The following is a 17,845-nucleotide window of genomic DNA, read 5'->3' as shown; positions in this document are numbered from 1 at the left end:
TTAACCAAAACCAGAGGCACCACAAGACAAAGTTGCAATCATCAAGACAGTATAGGTACGGGCACAAAAATAGACACATAAATCAATGGAACAAAATAGAGAACTCAGAAATGGACCCTCATCTCTGTGGTTAACTAATCTTCAAATGAGGAAAAAATATCCAATGGAATAAAGACAGTTTCTTCAAAAAATGGTGTTGGGAAAATTGGACAGCTATGTGCAAAAGAATAAAAACAGGCCCGCTTTTTAGACCATACACAAAAATAAACTCAAAATGGATTAAAGACCTAATGTTAGACCGGAAACCATAAAAAAATCCGACAAGAGAGTACAGGCAGTAATTTCTCTGACATCAACCCTAACAATATTTTTCTAAGGTAGGTCTCCTGAGGCAAAGAAAACAAAAGCAAAAATAAATTACTGAGATTACATCATAATAAAAAGCTTGTGTACATCAGAGCAAACAATCAACAAAACTGAAAGGCAATGTAGGGAATGGGAGAAGATATTTGTAAACAACATATGTGATACAGGGTTAGTATCCACAATATAATTAAACTCAATAGAAGAAAGAAAGAAAAGAAAGAAAGAAAAGAAAGAAAAGAAAGAAAAGAAAGAAAAGAAAGAAAAGAAAAGAAAAGAAAGAAAGAAAGAAAGAAAGAAAGAAAGAAAGAAAGAAAGAAAGAAAGAAAGAAAGAAAGAAAGAAATCCAATTAAAAAATGGGCAGAAGAGATGAACGGACATTTCTCCAAAGAAGACATCCAGGTAGCCAATAGACACATGAAAAGATGCTCCATGTCACTCATCATCAGGTAAACAGACACCAATATCACATTAAGATATTATTTCACACCTGTCAGAATGGCTAAAATCAAAACCACAAGTGTTGACGAGGATGTAGAGGAAAAAGGGACATTTGTGCTCTGTTGGTGGGAATAGCTAACTGTGGAACACAGTATGGAGTTTGTTTAAAATTTTTGAAACAGAATTACCCTATGATCCAGTAATTCTACTACTGGATATTTACCCAAATAACTCAAAAACATTAATTTGAAAGGATACATGGAATTCTACATTTACTGAAGCATTATTTACAATAGCCAAATTATAGAAGCAGCCCAAGTGTCCATCAATCAACAAATGGATAAAGAGGAGGTGGTGTGTACACCTGTACACAAACACGAAAATTACTCAGCCATAAAAAGAATGAAGCTTGCCATTTGCAATAACATGGATGGGATCTGGAGGTTATAATGCTAAGTGAAAGAAGTCAGAGGAAGACAAATTATCATATGATTTCACTTGTGAAATTTAAGAAAACAAATGAAGAAAAAAGAAAGAGGCAAACCAAAATCAGACTCAACTATAGAGAACAAACTGATGGCTACCAGAAAGAGATGAGTAGGGGGTGGGTGAAATAGCTGATAGATATTAAAGAGTATACTTATCATGATGAGCACTGAATAATGTATAGAAACGCTGAATCACTATATTGTACACCTGAAACTAATATAACACAGTATGTTAACTATACTGGAATTAAAATTTAAAAATGAAAAAAAAATTCCCTGCAGAACATCCTGCCTATTGTTTTCCTGCTAAAAGATCTCTTGGCATTAATATCAAGACTCAACAGCATGGTATTGGTGTAATAACAAACTGATCGATGGAACAGAAAGCCCTAAAATAAACCCAGACATACGTGGACAACTGATACTTGACAAAGGCAGTGCAGTAGGAGAAAGGATGGCTTTTTCGACAGCAGTGGTGGAAAAATTAAATATCCACAAGTAAAATGAACTTGGATCCATACCTCATATCACACATGAAAATTAACTCAAAATGGATCATAGATCTAAATGTAAAACTTAAAGCTTGGAAACTTCAAGAGGAAAACATGTTAGGTAAAGATTTCTTAATACCAAACAAAAGAAAAATTCATACAAGATAAGTTGGACTTCACTAAAAAGGGAATTGGGGCTCCTTAGAGAAAAACCAAGGCTGTATCAGTAAAAGTAGAAGATCAGCCTAGAAACTATCTGGTTTGCCAGAAAGTTAGAAGTATTCAACAATCAATAGGTGTATGTCAAAGGACAAGATTTCAACTTGAAGGGGTTCCTACTGCCCAAATTGGAACATGTGGTTATCAAAATAATGAAAGGAATGGTTCATAATATAACAAAATTTCACAAGCCCACAGTAATAAATGGAAAAGGAAAGTCTCATTCATACAGTACAGTATCAGCTAATAAGCTGAGAGGGACAGAAAAATCACCATTTTGCAACATCACAATAATAAATGATGAAGGGAAGAATCAGCAGTGGATGCTATCTACAGTTTTTGGGAACAGAACACTGACAGAGACCCAAAGTATCTCACAGGAAGTTATTCATTACAAAGGGGGAAAAGTGGAGAAATCTGGCAGTTCAAACTAGTGATGATGAAAGCCAAACAACAGCAATGGGACAAGAGGACATCATGGTTTCCTAATGTAAAGCACTGAAGGGGACGCATTACTTTTGCCAAAAATGATGAATAAGGAGAGAAATCAAACATTAAGTCTGAAAAAACAACATTTGACAGAAATAATTATTAACTACCTCAAGGAACTGGGATAAGTAGGAGTGGCCAGTAAGAAGCTGAGACAGTGCTCAAGAATATAACAGCAGCAGATGTCATAAATATGATACAAAATAGCCACTCCTGCTAAGGCTAGGACAGAGTACCCAAGGAAGAATTTTCCCTTCAGAGCTCAATAGTCAGACCTTGTTAGAAAAGATAACAGCCATCACTCACACTTTGGTGCTGTACCAGTGGGATTTGCTGGAAATTCACCCTCTGGAACTTGTCCACAAATCTATTCCATAGTACGTGCTGGCAATCTGTGTCCTGGATTTCCCCCACCATCAAAGGGGGTGAAAAAGCTGCTGTGAAGGACATTATTGTGACAACTGACAAAATTTGAATATAGATCATGTAGTTAGATAATAGCACTGTACTAATGTCAAATTCCCTTAATTTAATTAATCTGCAGTTATAGGGGATTATCCTTGCATATACCAAAACTCATCAAACAGTACATTTAAATATGTGCAGCTTTCTGTATGTTAATCTTATCTCAGTAAAGCTAAAAAATAAACAAATAACCTTTTTAAAAAGAGAATCTATGTTTGGGGCTAAGGGTCATGTCTACACTCCTCCCAAATAAGTAAAAAAATATATATATATAAATATATATCACCAAGCATACCAAAGTGAGAAATAAAATGCAACAAAATCTAGTATCCGTAGGAAGGGCTCATAGGAACAATACTTTTAAAGTTCTTATATGTGGTCTTTATGCTTAAACATCAGTTGGCTGGATGTGTGCCTCAATTCACATTTTTTTTCTATGAAAAATCTTAAAAATCTTTACTCCAGTCTTCCAGATTTAAGTACTAATGCTGGAGAGTCTAATGATAATCTGGCATTCTTTCCACCTAAGTGATGTAGTCTTTTTGTGTAGGTGCCCAAAGTTTTTTTTTTTTTTTTTTTTTTCCTCTAAAAGCCCTAGAACACATTTCAGTGGTGGCTGTTGTTTCAATTTTCCTAAGCACATGATGAACCCTTATAATATAGATGTTCATCTTTTAACGGCATTTTCTTGCTTTTGTTTTTTTCCTGTTTCTTTTGTCAGTCCGGGCACTTTTATTAATGTCCATATACTTATGTGCACATGCATATAAGATCTTCTTCTCACTTTATGAATTTCTTTCAGCTCTTTACTTGATTTGTTTTCACTTGTCTTTTTCCATCATTTCTTTCTTTTGTGGTACTTTCTAGAGTGTCTGCTCATTCAAGAACTTTCTGGTTTATCTTCATTTCTGAAATATTTCTCATTCGTTCCTCAAGTCTTGTCAGTTTTTCATGATCTCCTATAACATAGGAGTTCATTTACAAACTTTTCTAATTCAGTTTATTTTGTTTTTTTCATAACATACTGTTTTATTTTTCCAGCTTATTTTGTAGAAATTATATCTGTGCTTTAAGACAAAGTATACTTCTATCTTCACCTCTTTAGATCTGTTATTCAGAGGACTACTGTCCTTTTTCTTATACTATCTTCCAATGACATAAAATTACAATACCTTCTATAAACCTTATTATAGTTGGATGGCTTTTCCTATACTTTTAAGTTTCCTATGTAAGATTTGTAAACAGACTGAGAAGGCGTTCCTAGATTCAGAGTTCAAAGGTTTCCTCTTATATTGTTACCACAAAGTATTCAAACCTAAGGTACTTAAGTGTGACCACTTCCCTAATACTTTCTGAGATCTGCCTCCTCCAGTGCCCCCTCCCACATGTATCTGTGTCTATTCTCCTCTTTACCCTTAAGTTCCTACTCTCATCAACTTTTATTTGCAGCAGTTTCTTTTCAGTGTGGGGCTCTGTTCGCTTCCTGAATATTTCTAAGAATCTCAGGAACCAGGCTGTCCCTGCTCCCTCATACTTTCCTGTGGCAAACGATCTCATTTCAGACCCTATTAGAAGTTTCTGGACCACATTTTGAATAGCACTCCCTAAAATACTTTGCTTTTTTTCAGAGAGTGCTGAGTGGCACTGTAAGGCAGACAGGTATCACTATAAATGTATGATCTCCAGGAGCAAGTGGGCCTCAACAAGATCTGCAGTTATAATACATTTTACTGGGAAATGCAATCCACTTTGCACACATGTAGACAAACCCTGTGTGTGTGTGTGTGTGTGTGTGTGTGTGTGTACCTACTCTTACCTTCTCTCCTGTTGGTAACAAAATGTCTCTCCCTCTATTCAAAGTCACCAATCTTTCCATCTATGCCTTCGATCAATCAATCCTGCTTTCTCAGAACACCTCACAAATCCCTTCTTTGGTATATTTGATAGCTCATTTGATTGAACTCTTCTTTCATATAACAAACATGCTTAAGCCTTTCCCGTTTACAAAAAAGCAATAAACAATAACTCCATTTCTCTCTCCAACTACTGCATAATTCCTTTAATTCTCTAGAGTTGTCTTAACTATCCACATCTCTTTACTTCTACCCATTGTATAACCCCAACAGAGTTTCCCCTACTACTTCTCCATCAAAATATGCTTTGCACGACTGTCATGTTTCTAACACTAAAATGTTTTTGGCCGCTCTTATTTGACCTTGCGTGAATGCGACACTGTGAACCACCACTTTGTTAAGACTTTCTTTGCTTGGCTTCCGTGACACTACATTTTCCTGGCTTTCTCCTACCTCTTCTCAGTGTCCTTTCTAGGTTTCCATCCTACACACCCATAACATGTCCAAATACCTAAGGCCTTGTCCTAGGTGATCTCCTCACTCTAATCTCTAGAGTAGAAGAGAAAGAAACACAGGGAGGACAACAGGACACCAAAAAGGAAGGGTCAGAGAAATGGAATGGAAGCCTTAATACCAAAAGATGGGTGGGGAAATGAGCTGAGGGTAGTAAAAGCAAGTTAAGGCATGTGACACACAAGTCAAGTCTAGAAGATAAGGAACAGAAGAAACATAAATCCACATGCACCAGTACAAAAGGCAGATACTAACGTCATGTGCTATAGGCTCTTCTCCTGGTTATCCTTAATGTTGAATACAGACAGTCAAGAGATCCCAGAAAGACTATTCATTCATAAGGAAGATAAAAAAAAGATCTTCCAGCAGTTATAAATCCCAATTACTATATATGACATTTTTCTTTTAAATTTATTGGGTTTTTTTTAAGATTTTATTTATTCGTCAGAGACCGACAGAGAGAGAGAGAGAAAGAGAGAGAGAGAGAGGCAGAGACAAAGGCAGATGGAGAAGCAGGCTCCATGCAGGAAGGCCTGACATGGGACTGGATCCCGGGTCTCCAGTGGCTCCCTGGGCCAAAGGTGGCGCTAAACCTCTGAGCCACCCAGGAGTCCCACTTTTAAATTTATTGTAGGGCAGCCAAGGTGGCTCAATGGTTTAGCGCCACCTTTGGCCCAGGGCGTGATCCTGGAGTCCCCGGATTGAGTCCCAAGTCAGGCTCCTTGCAGAGAGCCTGCTTCTCCCTCTGCCTGTGTCTCTGCCTCTCTCTTTCATGAGTAAATAAATAAAATCTTTTAAAAATAAAAATAAGGGATCCCTGGGTGGCGCAGCGGTTTAGCGCCTGCCTTTGGCCCAGGGCGCGATCCTGGAGACCCGGGATCGAATCCCATGTCGGGCTCCCGGTGCATGAAGCCTGCTTCTCCCTCTGCTTATGTCTCTGCTTCTCTCTCTCTCTCTCTCTCTGTCTCTCTCTCTGTGTGTGTGTGTGTGTGTGTGACTATCATAAATAAATTAAAATGTAAATAAATAAATAAATAAATAAATAAAAATAAATAAAATAAATAAATAAATTTATTGTATTGTGACCAGAGTACCTATGGACAATGTGTTTTAGAAGAAATTAGACCAAAGTTCTTTGAAGAATCCTGTATTTTTACAACTTAGAAGAGGATTTGAAAACCATTTTTGAAAGACAAGGTAAACACGGAAAAACACTGAGGCAATTCAGCTGACACTTATGTTCACGTGTTGTTTTAAACACAAGTGTTTAAATATGCACCTATGTATATATTATGTGCATTTCCTATAGTACTAGAGTACCCTGTATATAACAAATCACATATACAAGACATTCTGAAAGAACAAAATCAGGGTAAAATATTTTTAAATGTTTTGCTAGTCATGATAGCTTCATACCACTATCCTCTAATGGTCCAAGATGTAATATACATTTAAGGCATAGTTCATCATTAATTCAGAGGATGTCAATTTCAAAGAGGGTTTTTGGTAATTTTGAAACTTTTAGGCACGTATTAGATTTGGTTAGAAAATCACTTATGTTAACCTCACAATAAGACTGATAAAGAAAAAATAAATAAAAAAATAAAAGACTGATAAAGAGCCTATGAAGTATCAGTTCTACCACTCTAATGCTGTTAGCTTACAAATTAGTATTATCTTTATCATAGCTTAAAAAAAAATGAGACTTCAAAGATTCAAATAATTTAGGGCTGGTTGGAAAATCCATCACTCCATATACCTGATACAATAAACAATGGAACAGCAACAATTACAGCTTTCCATAGAATAGAGATCTTGCTGGCTAATCTACCACTGACTGCATATTCAGGTGCCAGGAAATGACAAGTATCTATCCCTCTACATAACACTAAAGAAGTCATCAGATATGAAGAGCCCTGAGCAGCTTTCCATATTTTCCGAAACTTGGGAGGAGCTGAGCTATTAGCATCCAACCTTGATGACAGACTTAAATACAACTCTCTATGCTATTAATTGGAGTTAAGGATCACTTTTTATAATTATTACACATACCCTACAACCTATAACTAAGGGACTCTCCAGGCTGCTGAAACTGAGGCACTTTCATGAGTGGCTTCCATATGGGAATTCCCTAGGAACTGAGATCCCAGGGCTTTATGTCCGGGTCCTGATAATGGCCTACCATGATCTTCAATTTTTCAGTCATTTTAGTTAAAATCAGAGTCTACAACCCATAAGCCAACTTATCCAAGAACATGTAAATTGTATTACAATACGTATGTATGTGTATGCACCAGCAAGCTAGGGGTGGATTGGAGGGGGGAGTGTCACAATAGGGTCTGCAGTATAGAAATCCTATTCCTTCCCTCGCAGCTGTGTACAGTTTGACAGGTTGTGCAGCACAAGGGACTACTTAATTTAAGAGGGCAAATGGGGATTAATATGCATTCCACTTCCTAAGGCATGTAATCCTTGGTACTACAGGTGACAAGTGAACACATATTCCTAAATCAGACAAAGTAACTTTTAGACTTACAGCAGCCTCAATTCCCCCACTCTTAGAATGCTTTGTATACCATATGTGAAAGGCAGACATTTGACATGCTTATTAATGACAATCTACTTATCAAAGTACTTTAACTTAAATTCTAATGTTTTCCCCTCAACTCAATAAATTATGTTACCTCGTAATGTGGGACACATATATCCCATTTTGGAGACTACTGGTCTACTACGTACTTGAAAATGCAGGAGTAAATTTGAAAAAGGGGGGGGAGGTCAAGGTTTTAGGAAGAAATGTAGGGCTCATGCAAGTAGCTTGATAGTTTAACTTGGTGAGTTCTCTAAGAAAAATCAGACAAAAATCTAGAGATCTGGGACACCTGGGTGGCTCAGCAGTTGAGCATCCGCCTTTGGCCCAGGGCGTGATCCTGGAGTCCTAGGATCGAGTCCCACATTGGGCTCCCCACCAGGAGCCTTTTTCTACCTCTGCCTGTGTCTCTGTGTCTCTTGTGAATGAATAAATAAAATCTTAAAAAAAAAATCTAGAGATCGAAGAACCAAATTACCCACATGTGAGCATATTAAAAAGGTGCAATGCAATGTAATAATAGTATTTGACATCAACTTCCTACCAGGACAGAGTAACCAGTACCAAGACAAGTTTGCCTGCCATGTACAACTACATGTAACGGGGATAGATATATGAGGCAACTATCTTTGGGCATTGAACAACAGGCAGTGAGGACTGTGATTCCCTGAAGAAAAAAGGGAAATTCAGGAGGTAAACCCTAATAGGTCTTGATTTTCTACCTGGGGACTATCTCTCAGCCACAATTCAGGGAACTAGAGCTTAAGTAGAACACAGCTTAAAAAGCCAGAGAATTTGGGGCTTGAAGCAAATTAAGCACTGGAGAGAAAAGAGCTGCAAAGAGTGAGGGTGCCAGTAGTCTCTCTAGGGCTTCTCCAAGGCCTTCGCTGAAGGCTAACATGCAGGTGCACAGCAAGACTTTGGGACGCTTACCAGAGAACAGCTGCCAAGGGATGGAGAAAAGCAAACATACTAGAGGCCCAGCAGGAAGAAAGAGAAAACAAATTTTTAAGAAGTAGTCTTAAACTCGACCATACTAATAATTACTTAACATGTAAATGAATTAAACCATTAAAAACAAAAATTTACAGGTTGGGTAAAAAAGCAAGACACCACTATTCACTATCTACAAGAGACCTACTTTAAATAGAACGGTTAAAAGTAAAAGAATGGAAAAAATATACCATTCAAGTAGAGGTAAGAAGACTGGTGTAGCTGTATTAATGTAAAAACAATGTAGACTTCATGAAACAGTAGTACAAGAGATAAACAACATTTCAGAGAGTTAAAAAGGGCAGGCAATTAATCAATAAGATAAAGCTTCAAAATATCTGTAGCAAAAACTAACCAGGAGTAAAGGAATAAAAGGTAAGTCAACAATCATGATAGAAGATTTTAACATTCTTCTCTCTGTAACTGATAGAACGAGTAGACCGGAAAAAAAAAAAAAGAAAAAGAAAGAAAAAGAAAACCAAACCAATAAAATAAACATTTTTACAACACTATCAACCAACTTCACCTAACATTTACAGAATACTACCCAGAACAACTGTAGATAGAATTTAATTTCTTTTTAAATACACGTAAATGGTCACCAAGATAGACAATATGTTAGGACATAAAATGTCTCAATAACTTTGAAAGATCTACGTCTTGGCTCAGGGAGTGATCCCAGGATCCTGGGATCAGGTCCCATGTTGGGCTCCCTGCCTGGAGCCTGCTTCTCCCTCTGCCTATGTACGCCTCTCTGTGTCTCTCATGAATGAATAAATAAATACTCTAAGGAAAAAAAAAAGATTTATGTCTTAGAGTTGTCTTTTTTTTACTACAATGGAATAAGCTATCCAGAAAATCCCCATGTATCTTTAATACATTTCTAAGCAACCCAAAAGAAATCAGAAGAAAAAATTTTAAATATTTTAATAGGATGTTATTCAAACAATTTATTTGAGGTGGCAACATATGCTTAGCGAGAAAATTATACCTTTAAAAAAAGCAGAGACAAACAATAAATAAAATTAACAAAGCCAAAAGTTAGTTGGTAAGCCCTCAATAATAGCAAGCAAGAAAAAGAATACACATTACAAACAGAAACAAAAGAGGTCTGGGACATTGCTCAGGCCCCGAAAACATTAAAAGGGTTTGGGGAATACTGTGAACAAACATATACTAAAAATGTACCAATTAGATGAAACAGAAAATTTTCTTCAATTTACCAAAATGGATTCATAAAGAAATATAAAAATTGAATCGCCCTGATCAAGACACTGAATCCCTAATCAAAAACCTTCTCATAAAGAAAACTCTAAGCACAGATGGATTCACTGAATTCTGTCAAATGTTTAAAGAAGAACTAATACTAATTTTACAAAACGTCTTTCAGAAAATTAGATGGAACACTTTACACATTTGAGGCCAGTTTTACCTTGATACTAAAATCAGATAAACATATGAGAAAACCATCACCAATATTCCTCATAAACATAAAAAAGTCCTCAAAATATTAGCAAACCAAGTCCAGAAATACACATAAAGGTGACCAAGTACAGCATATCCTCAGAATGCAAGATAAGTTTAACATCTGAAAGTCAACATAATTTACCACATTAAGAGAAAAAAGGAGAAAACCCACACGATCATTTTAATAGATACAGAAAACGCATTTGACAAAATTCATCATCCAAAACGATTAAAATACCCAGCAGACTAGGAATAGAAAAGATCTTAATTTCGATAATGGGCATCTGTAAAAAGCTCATAGATCTAACATATAAATGGTGAGCAACTAACATCATCTTCCTAAGATCAAGAATAAGGCAAGGATGCCATCTCTCATTTAATAGTGAAATTAAACTTCTACTCAATATTGTACTGGAGGTCCTACCTAGCACAGTAAGGGGAAAAAATGACAATTAGGAATTGAAAGAAAAGTTGAAACTACCTACCTGTAAGCAATAGGATAGGCTACATAGAAAATCTTAAGGAATACACAAAAAACTACTAAGATTTAATCACTGAATTTAGCAAGATAATGGGATACAATCAATATACAAGAGTTGATTGTATTGCAACTAGCAACAGTTGGAAATGATATTTTTAAAAACACCAATATCATTAAGCAACATTATCGTAAAATAGTTTGGAATATAAACTTCACAAATACTGTACAAGACTAATATGATCAAATAGTGCTGAGAGAAATTAAAGATCTAGATAAACAGGAAATAAAAGGTTTATAGGTAGGAATAGTCAATGTTGTTCAATCATTCTCCCCAAAGTGGTATCTGGACTTAATGCAATTCTCATCAAAATCATAGCAGACTTTCATGTAGAGATTAACAAGCTGATTCTAAAATTTATGAAGAATTGCAAATGACTTCAAAGAGCAAAACAATTTTGAAAAAGAACAAAACTGTCCAATTCAAAATTTGCTTTAAAAGCTACATCAATACAAAAAAAACACTTTACTACTGAATAGATCAACAGAACAGAAAAGTATAAAAATAAAGATTTATGTTCAACTAATGTCTTTTTACAAAAATGCCACAAAGTGATATAAGGGAAAGTACTCTCTTCAATAAACAGTACTTTAACATATGGTTGAAAACATGAACCTCAACCCTCATACAAAATCACTCAAAATAGATTACAGATCTAAATACAATGACTAAAACTATAAAAATACTGAAAAGACAAAATCTTGGTAAACTTAGGGTAGGCAAAGAACTATTAGAACACAAAAATTACGGGGACCCCTGGGTGGCTCAGCGGTTTAGCGCCTGCCTTCCGCCCAGGGTGTGATCCTGGAGTCCCGGGGTCAAGTCCCACATCGGGCTTCCTGCATGGAGCCCACTTCTCCCTCTGCCTGTGTCTCTGCCTCTCTCTGTGTCTCTCATGAATAAATAAATAAAATATTTAAACACACACAAACACACACACACACACACACACACACACACACACACACACACAGGAGGATCCCTGGGTAGCTCAGCTGTTCATCGCCTGCCTTTGGCCCGGGGCGTGATCCTGGGGGTTCGGGATCAAGTCCCACATCTCGCTACCTGCATGGAGCCTGCTTCTTCCTCTGCCCGTGTCTCTGCCTGCCTCTCTCTCTCTCTCTCTCTCTCATGAATAAATAAATTAAACAAATCTTTAAAAAAAAACGCAAAAATTACTAAGTATAAAAGAAAAAATGGATAAATCAGGCAATCAAAATTTAAAACTTCACCTCTGGGATCCCTGGGTGGTGCAGCAGTTTGGCGCCTGCCTTTGGCCCGGGAGGCGATCCTGGAGACCCGGGATCGAATCCCACGTCGGGCTCCCGGTGCATGGAGCCTGCTTCTCCCTCTGCCAGTGTCTCTGCCCCTCTCTCTCTCTCTCTCTCTCTCTCTCTCTATGACTATCATAAATAAAAAATAATTAAATTAAATTAAATTAAATTAAAAAAATAAAATAAAATAAAATAATAAAATAAAATAAAATAAAATAAAATAATAAAATAAAATAAAACTTAAGCTCCTCAAAAGACACCATTAAGAAAATGAACGGGCAAAAAAAAAAAAAAAAAGAAAGAAAGAAAGAAAATGAACGGGCAAGCTACAGGAGTTAAATATGTATAAAACTGTATCTAGGGATCCCTGGGTGGCGCAGCGGTTTGGCGCCTGCCTTTGGCCCAGGGCGCGATCCTGGAGACCCGGGATCGAATCCCACGTCGGGCTCCCGGTGCATGGAGCCTGCTTCTCCCTCTGCCTGTGTCTCTGCCTCTCTCTCTCTCTCTGTGACTATCATAAATAAATAAAAATTATAAAAAAAAACTGTATCTAACAAAGGACCAGGATATAGAACGTATATAAAGAATATTTACTTATCAATAATTAACCAATTACTTAACTTTAAAACTCTGCAAAAGAAAAACTGAAATTATACCAAAAAGCTATAATAGCAAATAAGCACAAGAAAAGACTCTCGTTATTCATCGGGGAAATGAAAATTAAAACCATGAGACTCCCCTTTGCACATCCTAGAAAGACTAAAATTAAAGACTAACGACACCCAAACTGGCAAAGATATGAACCAACTAGAACTCTCATACATCGCTGGAGGGAATGCAGAACAGTACAACCAGTATAAATATACATTTATGACACAAAGAAGAAATTCCAATTTTTAGTATTTACCCAAGGAAATGATAACATACTACATAAACACTTGTCCACAAATATTTATAACAGTTTTATTCCTAATAGCCACAAATTGAAAACAACAGTATGATTTCCATTAACAAGGTGAATATTGTATATAGAACTGTTTGTATATAAAACTGGTAGACAATATGGATCAATCTTAAATACTATTAATTCCTTGACACTGTATCTTGTACTCACAAGGTGATTTACACTTCTCACCAAGAACCCAAAGCAATCAAATCCCAAAATCGACAGTTACATTTTACAGACTGCCAGTTAGTAAAGAAGTCTAAAAAAAATTGATGGGTTCTTATTTTTTACTCTTCCCTGGATAAATAATGTGACCCTTTTCAAGGGTATGCTCAGTACTCTTTTCAAAACAGCTTACAGTTTGCTACTCTTTTGCTGAATACACTACAAAATATTGTACAATGTTGTACCATTTCTCCAAGATCAGTTTGTTTTCTGACTTCAGGTACCTATAATGTACCTAAAGAAAATCTGTTTTCTACATCCTTCCCTCTTTCCTGGATATAACTGCACACTAAGAAAATGGCAGTCATACCTGAGGTAGCTCATCCAACTTTAGCATGTGGTCACTCATCCTCATTCCTTCCAACTGGCAGGCAGCCTTATCAAAGGACAGTTTTGACCCATGTTCTCTATGGGGTCTTGGTAGTTACTGTAATTGTATCTGAGCATTTATAAATAATACATTCTTTTTCATTATAAATTAGCTTTATTTCTTTTGCATAAAAACATTTCAGAAGATTTATTTTCTATGAATTCCAATTAGGGTAACAGAGAACACCAAAAATGGTTTATAGAAATATCAGGTTTGATAATGCTGAAAACTATTATTCTATACCCTGAATGTTGGTCTTAATTTCCTAAGGAATCCTCCTATGATCAATTTTGTTTTGGAATATAACATGGCTTGACCTAATGAAACACTAGAATTTAATATTATACTCTAGAATTCTAAAACTATGCCAAGTTGGGCTCTCTGGAGGGCTAGGCTTAGAAATCTAATTTTTTTTTAAAAGATTTTATTTCTTTATTTGAGAGAGAGAATGAGCAGGGAGGAGAGGCAGAGGGAGAGGGAAAAGTAGGCTCCCTGCTCAGCAGGGAGCCTGCCTTTGGGGCTCTGATCCTGGGATCCCAGGATTGTGAGATAACGACCTGAGCGGAAGGTAGACAACACTAAACCAAATGAGCCATCCAGATACCCCTAAAAGTCTAATAAGTATACCAGTGCCTCTAGTAGAGCTAAATGAAAACCACTATCTAAAAGGGACAAGTATAACTGCAACATGATTGTGGCCTCAACAAAACTTGTTTTGTTTGGCCTAAAGAATGGGCCTGTGTGTGCGTGTGTGTGTGTGTGTGTGTGTGTGTGTTTTAATTTACTTGCCATTATCTAATACTAGAGAAAGCTCACACAAAAATCTGGGCTTCAGACTTCTCATTAAAAGAAATACTATATATATATATATATATCCTTCAATATATAGGATATATATTTTATATATATATATATCCTTCAATATATAGGATATATATTTTATATATATATATATATCCTTCAATATATAGGATATATATATATACACACACACACACACACACACACACACACATCCTTCAATACTGGCCCTCTGAGGGCACCTGGGTGGCTCAGCGATTGAGCATCTGCCTTTGGCTCAGGTCATGATCCAGGTCCTGGGATAGAGTCCCACATCCAGCTCCCTGCAGGGAGCCTGCTTCTCCCTCTGCCTGTGTCTCTGCGTCTCTGATCTCTCATGAATAAATAAATAAATAAAATCTTAAAAAAAAAAAATACTGGCCCTCTCTTCTCTTACATGACAATCTGCAAGAGCTGAGTTTGCTGCCCGCCTCCCTTTCACTCCTCACCTCCAACTCATAGTTCTCCAACTCATATAACTAGCTTAGCTCCTGTAGGGATTATATAGTTTGATCCATGATGACTGTACCCACAAGTTCATTAGGAGAATGAAGAACAGAGATGATGAAATGAACCCTATTTATTTATGAAACGTGCTGGCTAAAGTTTTATCTCAGCTAGTATTAGAGTAAGTTCACAAGGAGAGAGAGGAAGGAAGAACATATTCAAGTTAATAAGATTCAGGATAGGTAGTATTTTTAATTTATAGAAAATGACCCTCTTTTGTAACAGTGTATTTAAAGAATCATTTGTTAGAGACTCTGTCTTTCTCAGTATAAAAACAAAACCATTACCTTCCAATTTATATGCTTTCTTGAATTCTTGCTGCTTATACAAACACCAAGATAAAATATATTTAGACTAGAATCGCATAGAACATTTTGAGAAATCTGGAACTTAAAACCTGTCTCAGAGTTTAGTTTCGGAGCTTTTATTCCCCCTGTTCTCATTCATTCAGGTCTGAATGTCATGGCCAGGCACATGATAAACCTTAATTCTAGAATTACGCAAAATTCAGATCCCGATTGACTACTAGCCTATTTAACCAATTAAAATGCAAATAAAAGAGACCTTAGACTGTGTCTAAACATTAAGAACTAATATTTGTTTCACCTGTACTGAATTTCCAACAGGTGGGCCACATGAGCGAAAACAAGAGTGAAAGATCTGAGACTTCAGCCTATTTGCAGGCTAGCTTACCATGGTAGAAGGCAGACTCATGGCTGAGAGACCAGGGACGTTTATTAGCTACTCACAATAATAACGTAGGCCAAAGCTAGCATAAACCGAAGCATCAACATTTTTGCTCTCCTTCCCGGAACCCCAGTTCCCAGCAGGCAAGGTCAAAGGGCCAGCTGACACCTGCACAGGCAATGGATTGTGTTACACCAGAAGAAACCTAAGCTTAGAGCACCCCAATCTTGTATCGTGGGTACTAAGCACGCCTGTCTTTAACTCCGGGGGACACCACACTGGACCACACGCAGGCCTGCTCTTTGCTCCGGTGGAAGACACTATCTCTATCTTCCAAGGCTGATCCTTATACAAACATCTTTCAAAAGCAGAAACCAAGGGCAGTCACAGTACCTCCCTGGCACGACCTGCAGAAACTGAGAGACCGCTGGAAAACTGGCTCCCTAGGCCAGGTACTGTTCCAAACACAGAACCAAATGAAGAGTCTAACACTACTGTCTATCTATAGCACCGATTTCATACACCCCTTACATAGGCTCAATTACTTAATTAGCATTTTATCTCAAACTTCATCAACCAGACCCTCTGAAAGTATCCATCAAAAACGAATCATTCCCGTTTCTAATCACCTTCTACTTTTAAAAAGGAGGTGCTCCCGTATTGGCAAAGTCACAATTTACAATCCTCATTCTCCTAGGATGATTACTGCGCTTCCTTGGACTTTTTAAAGGTCTCAAACCTGTTAACGCTCGCAATGGGAACTACCTGTCAAAAGTCTCATTGCCCAGTAACAAATGCACCACCAAAGAGAACAGCAACTTCCACATCATCCAGCCGTCGTCTACAAAATACAAGAAAATCCTGCGCCCCCCCCCCCAAAACAATCACTCCCTTCTATTTCTCTTTACCCTTTACCGTAGCGAAAGAAAACCTTCCAATGCAAACACACACACACACGCACACACACAACCAAAATACCGTCTCTTGGTTCTTTGTCCCGAGCAGAAGGGAGAGAAATCGGGGAACGCGTCAGAGCCCGAAACCTCCGTGCAGGACAGAAAACAGCATCCGGATCTGCACACGCCTCCCCGCAGAAGAGTCCCCGTCGCTCCGTCCTCACCCACCGCCCACCACCCCCGGCTCCAATAACGTGGGTCCGAACCGGGTGATTCGGGCCGTGCGGACCCGGGACGAAGCTCCGGGGGAGGCAGAGGGCGGAGCAGGTAACCGGATGCAGCGGGCCAAGCAGCCGCGAGCTACACAGCGCAGCCCGCTCCGGCCGAGGTTTTCCAAAGTGCGGAGGAGAACGCGGAGCCGCCGCCGCCGCCGACACGGACCCTCCTCCGCGCCCCTCCCCCGCCGCGCACCCCCGGCGGCGGCGACGCGACAGCAGGTCCGGGGGGGGCCGCTCCTCAGGCTCCTCAGGCTCCTCAGGCTCCCCTCCCCCCGCGCGCCCACCTTGGCCGCCTCTCACCTTGCGTGGCGAACCGCGAAGAGCCGCTGACCGGCGAGCCGGGGGCGGGGACGGGCGGCGGGGTCTCGGCCGAGCCCAGCACGGGCGGGGCAGCATGAGGTGGCGCTGGCAGGAGCGCGGGCGGGGCGGCAGCTTGGGCGCCGGCTCCGGAGCTTCCCCGCACCGGGAAGGCTGCGCCCCGTCCGCCTCGCCAACCGCCTCGGCGCTCGACGAAGGCGCCCAGCCGGCCCTCGCCTCCCCGCTGTTCTCTCCGGCGCCCCCCGCCCCGCCCCGCCCGCCCCGGTCCCGGCCCACCTCAGGCCCCGCCCCCGCCCTCCCTCTCCCAGCAACTGAAGCGACGGCGAGGAGCGCGCCGCCCAACGGCCGCGGCGGGAGGCTGGGAGGTGGGAAGGCGCTTGCCCAGCCCCGCCCCCTCCGCAGCCGCGGCCTCTGATTGGGCCTTGCTGTGCGTTGCGCTCCCCTAGGAAGATTCAGGGATCATTTGTTAATGACGGACCCGCTAATCGGTCCGCCTGCGTTAGCCCCGCCCACGGGGGGCGGAGCTCCGCCGCCGGGCGCTCAGCGCGGTTAATTAAGTAACTGGCATCAAAATCCTAGAGAACACAGGCAA

The 17,845-nt window shown here is 39.3% G+C and overlaps 2 protein-coding genes across 2 annotated transcripts in view; one reads left to right on the top strand and one right to left on the bottom strand.

Annotated features, from left to right (window-relative positions):
* The window catches only part of LOC140599525 (uncharacterized), a 476,056-nt gene that overhangs the window by 125,200 nt on the left and 333,011 nt on the right, over positions 1-17,845 (bottom strand). The window lies entirely within an intron of this gene.
* Positions 17,330-17,845, top strand: part of LOC140599526 (adenylate cyclase type 1-like) — a 53,786-nt gene continuing 53,270 nt past the window's right edge. The window contains exon 1 of the mRNA XM_072762681.1: positions 17,330-17,618. Within this exon, the coding sequence (XP_072618782.1) occupies positions 17,330-17,618 (289 nt within the window). The remainder of the gene's footprint in view (positions 17,619-17,845) is intronic.

This window comes from Vulpes vulpes, chromosome 7 (genome assembly GCF_048418805.1).
Source record: "Vulpes vulpes isolate BD-2025 chromosome 7, VulVul3, whole genome shotgun sequence".
Lineage (NCBI taxonomy): Eukaryota > Metazoa > Chordata > Mammalia > Carnivora > Canidae > Vulpes > Vulpes vulpes.
Note: the sequence above shows the minus strand (reverse complement) of the source record. Positions and strands in the feature narration are given on the sequence as shown.